Source organism: Sphaeramia orbicularis, chromosome 5 (genome assembly GCF_902148855.1).
Source record: "Sphaeramia orbicularis chromosome 5, fSphaOr1.1, whole genome shotgun sequence".
Lineage (NCBI taxonomy): Eukaryota > Metazoa > Chordata > Actinopteri > Kurtiformes > Apogonidae > Sphaeramia > Sphaeramia orbicularis.
This window is the reverse complement of record NC_043961.1, coordinates 33,936,715-33,948,004: the sequence shown is the minus strand read 5'-3', so window position 1 is coordinate 33,948,004 and position 11,290 is coordinate 33,936,715. Positions and strand designations below refer to the sequence as shown.

At 34.3% G+C, this 11,290-nt stretch overlaps 1 protein-coding gene across 1 annotated transcript; it reads left to right on the top strand.

Moving 5' to 3' along the window:
• The first annotated feature begins 1,892 nt into the window (after positions 1-1,892).
• tnfrsf18 (tumor necrosis factor receptor superfamily, member 18) lies at positions 1,893-8,047 on the top strand. Its single transcript, XM_030134880.1, has 7 exons — positions 1,893-2,079; positions 2,389-2,511; positions 2,664-2,795; positions 2,961-3,069; positions 3,158-3,228; positions 3,362-3,496; positions 7,618-8,047. The coding sequence occupies exons 1-7, from the start codon at positions 1,953-1,955 to the stop codon at positions 7,746-7,748; spliced, it is 828 nt and encodes a 275-aa protein (XP_029990740.1). The 5' UTR covers positions 1,893-1,952; the 3' UTR covers positions 7,749-8,047.
• Positions 8,048-11,290: the final 3,243 nt, after the last annotated feature.

Sequence of the window (11,290 nt, the reverse complement as noted above, 5' to 3'; positions counted from 1 at the left end):
CAGTAACAACCATGGTGATAATTATAATGGTAATAGTAACTACAAACAGAACTGAGTAAACTGAGCAGAAGAAAGAGGAAAAACAAAACAAACAAAACTACAAAAAAAAAAAAAAAATACAATAAAATACATAAGACCTATTAACCCTTTCATGCACGAATTATGAGAACCTTAATCAAAAATTTTTTCCGGACTGTTTTTATTCCTCTTTAGGCATGAAAAAAAAAAAAAAAAGAGATAGAAAATTTTCTTCTGAAAAATAAATAAATAAATAAATAAATAAAATAATAATAATAATAATAAAAACAAAAATTAAAATACATTTAAAAAAGTATAAATGACAAAAAAAAAAAATAAAAAAATAATTCTTATGAACCTATTTTTCATGAAGTTGCAAAAATATTTTTAATAATAAAAAATAATTTTAATTTTGACACACAGAAACATGTATTTACTGATAAATTGTGTGAAAACTGTGGGGAAGGCTTGTGATTCTGGGGGTTTATCCTCAGGAGAGATCTACATAATGTTACCAATTCATGTCAGAAAATACATGTAGTGTCTTAAAACTTTAATAAAGATATGTGTAAAAAAAAAAAAAAAAAAAAACAACGAAAAGAACAACAAAATCCATGAATATATAAGAGAACAGCTGTAGAATAGCTGTCCACTGGAGTGACCACTATGCATGAAAGGGTTAAATGATGAATATAAGAAAAGAAAGCATGAACAAAATACTGTATACCACATTCACACAAATTATACCTGTAACAAATAATACCAGTAACAAATCCACACTACATCAGTTGTTCACATTAATCTGCTATGACAGAGTGAATCAGGCAAAGAGACTGAGGTGAAGAACACAGGCATGCAACCGCAACCGCACTCCCACCAAGGATCAGGGAGTGACCAAGAGGGCCCCAAGGCCCGGCCATCCAGCAGACCCCACAGAGAGGGGGGATCCAGTCCCCCCCCCCCCCTACCCGAGAGGCGACAGTGTGCCCGCCCCGAAGATGGTTGAGGAGGCCCCCACCAGAGGCCCCACAGCAGCCGAGCCCAGGCCCCAGGGGGCCAGGGACATCAGCCCAAAGCATTATTAACAGCTTACTAATTTATAAACAATGTGTTAATTAATGCTAAGTAGTGCATACATAATGATAACTAATTACATTATTCAACTTTTATTAATGCTTAATAATTTATGAGCTAACTTTGAGTAGTAAACATTAATTAACTGCTTATTAATACGTTAACTAATATGTTACCTAATGCTAAGTAATACATAATAATGATTGTTAATATATTATTAAACAGTTAATTAATCCTTAATCATGTACTAACTAACATTAATTAAGGAACCCTTCTTATAAAGCTTTACCTTTACACTTAGTGGTGTGTACACTGTAGTAACACATATAGTCACAGTAATTTTATCAGCACATAACATCATTACATACATATATTATAGTAAAAATCTTTACAAACAATTCAGTATTTCCAGTGATAATTGCTAATTTCCCTTACAAGAGTTTAGTATTAATGTTGCACATCTTTAAGAAACAGATCAAAAATACACAAGTCATGATTCCTGAAAAGAACACACCTGCATGTTTTACCTGAAAGCCTCTGCAGACAAATCAGCACAAAAAAACAAGGGAAGGGCTTCCATCATGAAAGATAAGTGCAGCAGCGCATACATGATTAAGTAAAATGAAAGACAATCGAAAGAAATAAACAAAAAAACAAATAGAAAAACATATTTATCAGGCAGCTTTTTAAGATTAAAAGTCATCTGATGTTTAGGCAGTGGTTGGGTTTTCACTTCCTCAAATAATGCATCTCTCAAAACGTCTCGCTGTGACTTAACCACAGTTATGTGACAACACCGACGTCAGCAGCGCCCACTTCATAGTATAAATCCCAAAGGCATCAGTAGAGCGGTGGTCACAATGCTTTATCAGAGCCTTTACTTGGTGGTTATATGTTTATTGAATATAAACACTTTTGGATATGCTACCAGCTGCAATGATCAACAGGAAATGGTGAGCGGACGGTGCTGTGACAAATGTCAACCAGGTAAAACAAAAAAAGACTTAATTTTTACATCAGATTAGATTTGATTTGACTTTATTGATCCCATAGGGGGGGGTATCAATGGTGAAGGCAGCAACAGAATAAAGTGCCAGAAAAAAAAAGTACATACTTAAAGATTGTGTAAAAAAAACAATCTAAAAATAATAATGATATTAATAAGTAATAAAAATTTAATAACTATGTAGTGGAATTGCATTTTAAAGATCAATATAAATTTAAGCATGATAAATGATTTTATCTGTCATGTTATTGTGAATCAGCGCTATAACTAACTTCTTTCTCATGTTAAAGGTCAATTTGCAGAAGAATTATGCTCAGAGCACCGACAAACTGTCTGTAGCCCCTGTCCAGAGGGCTATTTTGCCAACACATCTAATGTACTTGATAGATGCGAGAAATGCCAGGATTGTCAAGGTAAGACTGAAAACAGTATGATGTTTTATTCAAAATGGTAGCCCTGTTCTTGGTATCTCTACCTGCCCTGATGCTGATGGTGCATTCAATAAAGCTGAACACAAATGTCCTCAACTGGAAATTCTGTGGTCTGTCTTTTTGTCGGTCTACAGAGTCTTCTGAGAAATGTACTTCAACCACAGATGCAAAATGTTCATGCCGCTCTGGTTTCCTGTGTTCCAATGATATGTGTACAAAATGTGTGGAAAACAGATGTGTCGCTGGGCAGAAACTCACTAAAACATGTAAGATGGACATTATTTGAATCCAAGTGAATAGAAAGTTTTGATGTGTACTTGAGCCTTAGTATTAAAACATATCACGTCATGGTGTTTTTCAGTGACAAACATGACTTTGTAGTTGAAATGGTTGAAAGGAGCTTAAAATAATAAATCTATTCATCTTTACAGCCAGGAACTTCAGTCATGTGACACAGTATACTTATGGGTGTGAATCAATATGCCCTGATGATAAAACATACTTTGATGAGAAGGACAATACCTGCAAGACACACACACAGTAAGACTCATTCAGTAGAGTTCAACTTCAATGACAATTTCCCATCAAGTAAAAAACAAACATAATAACCATATTTGCTGGTGAGCAGGTGCCGTGCTCTGGGCCTTGTTGAACTGTTTCCAGGGAACAAAACTCACGACGCAGTATGTTGGTTTCCAGGTATGTATCTACACTAATGCAATTTATTGACAGAAATGATGTGCATCCTACTTTTGTTGGCATCTGCTTCACTAGCTCCAATATTTGCACGTTGAGCTGAAATGTCTGATTTTTGTTTTGTTCTGTTCCACAGATGTACCTAAAAGTGAGCAGAGGGCTGGAGATTCCTTTCATGTGATTCTAAGCATTGCCATTGTCTCGCTCTCTCTCTCCCTCTTGGTTTTTTTTTGTTTTACCTGTGTGAAGAACCTGAAAAAACTTAAAAAAGGTAAGTGGACTTTAAAAGGAATACACACACAGATGTTAGAGGAACGTAGATCAGTTCCACACAAAGTTGGGACACTGCACTGAATGTAAATGACAACAGAATGCAGTGATGGGCAAATCTCATAAACTCATATTTTATCTTTTTACACCAAATGATTAGACGAAGAAAATGTACAGTTTAAAGAGAAAAATACAGTTAGCGGTGAAGGGTCTGAAATTTAACGGGTTTAATTATAATTTTTTTAATTTAACATTTATTTAACCATTTAACCATTGAGATTAAGAACCTTTTTTTTTTTTTACAAGGGAGTCCTGGCCACGATAGGCAGCAGCAAATACAACACAGAGTTACAAGATTACAGTTAAAACACACACAACAGACACATTTGAGAATAAATAGTTAGTAAAAAAAAAAAAAAAACATTTACAAGCAGATTAAGAAAAAGAAGTGCAAGTTATGAAGTTGTCCTCAAAAACTTTGTGGACTTAAAAGTGCTCAAAGAAATTAACTCAGTTAGTTTCCAGTCTTTCTGTAACTGATTCCATGCATAAGGTGCAGAGTAAGCAAAACCAGTTCTGTACGGGTGAATGGAACAGAAGCAACAAACAGTCATTTGTATGGAGAGAATGAATATCAGAATTTCTCTTTACAATTAACAGAGACAGTTAACTTTCGGAACGAAACTGATAAGTAGCTGTATGATCACACTGGTCTTCAGTCTGGAGGATGCAGCATCTGTGGTTTGTACAACGAGTGTCAATCTTCTATTTGTGTGACCACAGAACAGCTTTATACTTATCCTCTGTCCATGTTAACCCATAAAGACCCAAATAGCCACCAGTGACCAAAAGCATTTACTGATGTAAAATGTTTAATACCTGTTGATCCACTAATTCTATCAGTCCATGTAAATAACTGATGTATAATGCAGTTTGTCATCTTTTCATGGTCATCAGATGTGACCCATTTGGATGTTCATATGCTCCATAGTGAACATGGAAACACCATTATCTTCTACAACACAGGTGTCAAACATGTGGCCTGGGGGCCAAATCGAGCCTGCCAAAGGGTCCAGTCTGGCCCTTGGGATGAATTTGTGAAATGCAAAAATTACACTAAGATATTAACAATCCTTTTAGTTCTGGTTCCACATTCAGACCAGTTCAATCTCAAGTGGGCAGGACAAGTAAAATACTATCATAATAACATAAAAATAATGACAAATGCAAATTTTTCTCTGTGTAAATGTAAATATTTTCATGTATTTACGCTAAAACAAAGATTAATTTCGCAAAAAAAATGTAAATAACCTGAACAAATATGAACAACCTGAAATGTCTGAGGAGAAATGTAATTTTAACAATATTCTGCTTGTTACTAAATGTTTTTTGTGTTTGTAGATCCTCTGTGATCTGTAAGTTATAATGTACATGTGTAAATGAAAAACTGAGGCTTAATATTGTTAAAAAATAGAAAGTGAAAGAAAAAAAAAATCCTTCACAAGCTAGCTATTTCATGTCAAGACCTATTTTTGGTTATGCAGGGGAAAAAAATAAATCTTTTTTTTAAATTAGTGACAAAATAATCTTGAATTTCAGTGAAGCCATGCTTAAGCAGAGGGTTAAATGCTTACTTTCAGTAATTTCCATTGGTTTAGCTCATTTGATTCATTTGTGATAAAAAAAAAAACATGTTCTTTGAGAAAAGTGAAATTCCCTACATCTGATATTCAAATGCTTAAAAAAGCAATTCACACCAATTTTTCTGACAAAATGAATTTTATAATGATAAAAGGGTGTATAAAAGGTCATAAAACTATATTGAAAATAGAAATATATAGTTGAGATTTCAAATTATAGCAGTGATAAGTTATGTTATTATTCATTCTTAGAGAACTTTCTGAGGGACTGAAGTTAGTTCATATAAAAAGTTCTGTAATTTTCTTGAAAATCCTTTTTTGGCAAAAATTTTAATGGATTTAGAAACTTAAGATGTTATACTATTGAACTACAAAAAGTTTGAAATCATTATCTCAGTTCTAATTTTTTGATTCAAAGTTAACCGGCGTGTGATTTGATTAAATTACACTTATTTTTTTCAGTTTGTTCATGTTATTCACATCTTTTGAAAGGATAGTTTGTGGATGTAAGCATTTCATAATGTAAATGTACTTTTTTCTCTTTAAAACATAGAGAAAGTTTGGAGTTGACATTATGTATATATTATTATGTTATTATTTGACTGGTTCAGCCCACTTCAGATCAAATTTAATTGAATGTGGCCCCTGAACTAAAATGAGTCTGACACGCCTGTTCTACAACATTGATTCACCAGTAAAACCCATGAAGTTCAATCAGTGACAGTGGATGGACACACTATGTTTATGTTCAGTTAATGATATATTGTACTGAAAAAGTCACTTTTTCTGCAGTTTTTTCTGTTTTTGATACAATAACCCTCAACTTTACTCTGGTGCTTTAATGAACATCTACATGATCAGTGAATTAAACGTAAGAAAATACATGATTTTCGCTAAAAAATAAAAAAAAAAAATACAGAGGATACTACTGTAATAAATGGTGATAAATAATTTAAGAAAGGTTAAATCTAGAGAAAAAAATAATTCGGGCACTGCCACAAAATTCCCACTGGGGCTTTATGGGTTAAATGAGCTTTGGCCCAGAGTCGACAGCTGTGTTCTGGATCATATTCACATATGGCTTCTTCTATGTATGATAGAGCTTTGACCTGGGTTTGTCGATGGCGTTCATAGGCAGGGATTTCTAGACGTGTCCCTCAGCCCGTGCAGGGATTTTCATCACGGAATCATGTCTGATTTTAAAGCAGCACTGATTGAGGACCTGAAGATCATGGGCATGCAATAATGATTTTCAATTTTGTGGCCTGGACTCTGAGATTTTCCCAGATTCTCACCGTTTCTTAGTTATATCATGTATTGCAGATGATGAGGTATTCAAAGGCTTTGAAATTTTACATTGAGGAACATTAATCTGAAATTATTCCGTAATTTGCAGCCATAGTTTTTTGCAGATTGGTGAACCTCTCAGTCTTTACTTTTTGGAGATTCTGCCTCTTTTGCCTCACTTTTTATATCATATCACTGACCCGCTGCTGATTCACCAAATATTCCTCCATCTAGTTCTTCTTTGTACCCAACATCTTTTTGTTCTATTACTACCATCTCTTTTTAAAGTTACCTTATTATTTTTTTTAATGGTACTTTTTCTCACTTCAAACATTCAATACGTTTTCTATGCTCTATTGTGAAGAAAATATGAGTTTATAAGGTTTGTAAGTCTTAGAATTCCATTTTTATCTATGTTTAACATGGTGTCCTAACTTTTTTGGAATTGAGGTTGTACAGTATTAGCATGTTAAATTCTTTACTTGTGGTAATTATTATTGACCAGCGGCAAAAAGCACACCAAAATCAATTTTCAGACAAAATACAAAGATTTTAGAACAGAATGTGCGATACGTACAGCATTCTCAAGTATGTAAAGCCTTAATATCCATAATGTTTTCATGTCTTATTCTTTTATATTTAATGAAAATATGTGTTTGGTTTTTGCAATGTGAACGTGTAAATGTAAAAACCCTGAATAGTGATCTAAATTTAACACAGCTCTACTTGTGACCTTCACAGCTGAAAATTTTGTGGTAGAGCAGGACTTTTTCTAAAAATTTGTAAGAGTTCAGAAAAAGACAAGAGTTTCTCAAGTTAAATGTATTAAGGTTTGAGTGAACTGTTTCATCAAACTGTATTAAATGTATTTATATATAAAATGTACTTTATATAACCAATTGTTTTATTTCAAACAAAGAGAAGATACAAGAAAGTGTCATTGTCCTGGTCTGTAGTGAAAGCAATGTCAAATGACTACAGACACATTTTTAACATTACACACAAAAGAATAAAGGAATAAAAGTTCATAGATAGCAGTGAGAATGACAGTGAACAATAAATGTTGAAAATGCAAGCTCACTACATCATACTCATTTATATGCGAGTACAGTGTGTGGGTGTAAGAATCTAATGCAATAACAGAACCATATGACTAAATTCAAGGCATATATCCGTTTGTCTGACTCACCTTCAGATACAAATCCAGATAGGACAGCACACTCTCTCAACCATGCTGACTTTCACCTATCAAAGGAGGAGAGTGGACTGCAACTCATCATCCAAGATGAAGTTAAGGCCATCGATAGCGTCGTCGAGTCCATCTGAAACCAGTCAAGGTTTGGTGGAAGGTATGAGTGTGTCCAAAATAACTCACCCGCAAATATGGAGACAACAGAGAAAGCTCTTTAAAGGACAGAAATACAAGTGGATGCTTGAGGAATTTCCTGATTCTCAAGAAAGATAAAACCCTGGCCCTTCTTCAGTGACACTGTTGAAGTGGTCTTAAAGGAGTGATATTTTGTTTTTTTAAATGGAATTATGCATTTTAAAACATTTCCCTGTGGTCTACGTAAACTGTAAATGCTATACTTGGGTCTGAATTCTTCATTAATTCAACTCCACAGGTCCATCTTCAACCCTATTTCTGAGTAATGACACCAGAAAGGTCGTTTTGAGCACTGGCCCTTTAAATACACATGAGCCACTTCACACCCCACCCCCTCCAGGTTGTTGACTGTGCTGCTCTGTCCCGTTCAGCCACTTGTGTTCATTAATACAACCAACAGCTGAACATTTTAGGTAATCGGCTTGAAGTTTGGACATATTTTCAGTATGGACTACAACCTCTGCTGCTGATAAACAATTATGGGGTACTCGGAGAACTGTTTGTCTGAAGTCTTAATCTTATATGTGCAAATGTCGTGATATAACTACTTGTAACAAATTAAGAAGGAATTGAGACAGGTTGTAAAAATCTACTTGACTTTTGCCAAAATGAATATAAAGATAGCTTTGCAGCACCTGGAGGATTCAAATTCAAACTTTTTGAACTATTAGGGTCCAAATACACAAATAAATGAACCAAAGACTAAAAAAAGTGGGTTTAGCAAAATATGACCTGTTTAAGGATAGAATTCAACCTCCTTCTGTTTCAGTGAACGTGGAATATTTGAAGCAATAATGAATTCAATAATGATGGTGGTGTAGTAGAAATATCTGTAGTTTGAAATTCATGAAGGTATTTCATGTAGTAATGATCTCTCAACAGCAGGAGGAAGAAGTCATGTACCAGAATACACTTACAACTACCAAATCCACTAACGAATCAACGCTATGTATCTACAGACTGTATCACTCACTGAATAAAGTATAAAGCTCATTGTTTACACACATCTGTATTATGGTATCATCAAGTTTTCTTCCACAAACAAAAACTCATATCCAATTATTTTGACAGTCGGTCAGAATAACACTGTGTCTACTCATCTTCACATGCTGCATCAGCTGATAGTTTACATCATGTCTCTGCTTGCTTAGCTCTGGTTTTAGACAGAAAACAGCCACAGTAAAAGCACAAATCACCTCAGTTTTCTGTATGGTTTTTGTTGTCAAATAAGGTCAGAACTACGGTGGCCGACAAGGGCCAAACACATTGCACTGTTTTTGTCAGTACAGTGCCATAGCTATTGATGTAAAAACTTAAGTGATTTTTGGTTATTATCAAGAAAACATGGAAAATTGTTAGATATCAGCTCTGAAATTAAACTCTTATGAGATGTTGTTGTTGTTATCATTATATTTGTCCAAATAAATGTACCTTTAGTTGTGCGAGGCATTAAAATGAACAAGAAATTGAAGAAAACAAAGGTGGTCTAATATTTTTTCCGCGACTGTACATTGATCTCTGTGTACTTTGTATCATTGTTCTCACAGTAACATACAGGGGGCACTGGGGCATGACTACGTCATAAGGTTTAAATGAAACATCCACCCAAAAACCAGAACAAAACTGCTTCCACAGGTAAAGTCAGTATTGAGTGTGACCTCCATGTTGATCCAGTAAATCTTCAACTTCGTTGGGTCGACTGCCTGGATGTTTTCTTAAATAATCTTGTGTTATATCGCACACCTTTAGAATGTCCTAGAACCTTTAATGGTCTTTTTTCTTTTTCTTTGTCCGTATGACCCCATATAGCTTTTACACTATTCATATTTTTCCTGAAATGCATTTTTGTTTTTAATATTTTTTTGTTTCATATATTTACTGTTTATTCCAGTTGTACATATATTCCTACAAAGACTGAGAACTGTGTGTGTGGTCATGCATTTGAGGGAAAAAAATATGAGTATTGTGGAAGCTATACAGGATCATATAAACAGAAAAAAACACTTGTGTAAATGATAAGCTGAGGCATAATATTGTTAAAATTGCACTTATTTTTCTTGAGGCATTTTAGGTTTTCATGGTTATTCATGTTATTCACATTTTCTAAAGGATAGTTTGTTGATGTAAACATTTTCATAGTGTAATTTTAGTCCATTCACTAGAAAACATGGAGAAAAGTTTGGAGTCGACTTTATTTATAGGTTATTATGTCATTATTTTACTGCTCCAGCCCACTTGAGATCATATTGGACTGTACAGTAGTATGTTCTTTTTTCTTTTTTCTTTTTTTTTTTTTTTAAATAAATGAAATATATACACAAGTATACAAACATTTCAGGATGGAATGCACTATCACAACAAAGATTCAACAAAGAATCAAAAACAAGGAAAAATGCTCGAGGTTAATTAGAGTTCAGGCAATATTAGCTATACTTTTCCCATACACTCCTTGTTTTGATTGCTTTGGGATTTAACCCTTTCATGCATACTGGTCACTACAGTGGACAGTTATTCTTCAACTGTTCTCTTGTATATTCATGGATTTTTTAAAAATACATATCTTTATTAAAGTTTTAACACATTCCATATCATTTCTGGCATGAACTAGTAACAGTTCAGATCTCCCCTGAGTATAAACCCCCAGAATCACAAGTCCCCCCCCCCCACCCCCCACCCCATAGTTTTGACGCAATTTATCAGTAAATACATCTTTATTTGCTTCAAAAATTAAATGGTGTCCAGCTGAGAGGACATTTTTGCAACTTCATGAAAAAAAGGTTCATAAGAACATTTTCTTTATTATTATTATTATTATTATTATTATTATTATTATTATTAGTAGTAGTAGTAGTAGTAGTAGTAGTAGTAGTAATAGTAGTAGTAGTATGTTTTCTTATTGTTATTTTTTTTTTAACTTTATTACCTCTGCCAAGGAGGTTATGTTTTTGTTGGTGTTGGTTTGTCTGTCTGTTTTTCTGTCTGTCTGTCTGTGTGCAAGATAACTCAAGAAGTTATGGATGGATTTGGATGAAAATTTCAGGAAATGTTAACACTGGCACAAGGAGCAAATGATTAAATTTTGGTGGTGATGGGGGGGGGGGGGGGGGGGGGGGGGTTGATCTGCCTTGGCGGAGGTCTGTGCTCTCCGAGTGCTTCTAGTGTTTTAATGTTTTTTTTTTATCTATTTATTTTATTTATTAATCTATTTTTTTTTTCATGAGAACATTTTCAATTGCATTGTTTTTTTCATGCCTAAAGAGGAATAAAAACACTCAGGAAAAAAAATCTTGATTAACGTTGTCATCATTCATGAATGAAAGGGTTAAACTTTGCTCAGTGCTATCTAAGTAAAGAGTGCAGTTGTACAGCAGTATGTAGCCCCTGAACTAAAATGACTTTCGCCGGGCTGTACTTCCTGTGTTGACCGCAGGGGGCGCTGGCGGGCCCGCTCTGTTAGGCTGATCATATGACAGCTGCCAGC

Coding starts and splice junctions, on each gene's coding strand:
- tnfrsf18 (XM_030134880.1), top strand. CDS start 1,953: ATGCTTTATCAGAGCCTTTACTTGGTGGTTATATGTTTATTGAATATA. Junction 2,080..2,388: donor CTGTGACAAATGTCAACCAG/GTAAAACAAAAA, acceptor CTCATGTTAAAG/GTCAATTTGCAGAAGAATTA. Junction 3,070..3,157: donor ACCTGCAAGACACACACACA/GTAAGACTCATT, acceptor GCTGGTGAGCAG/GTGCCGTGCTCTGGGCCTTG.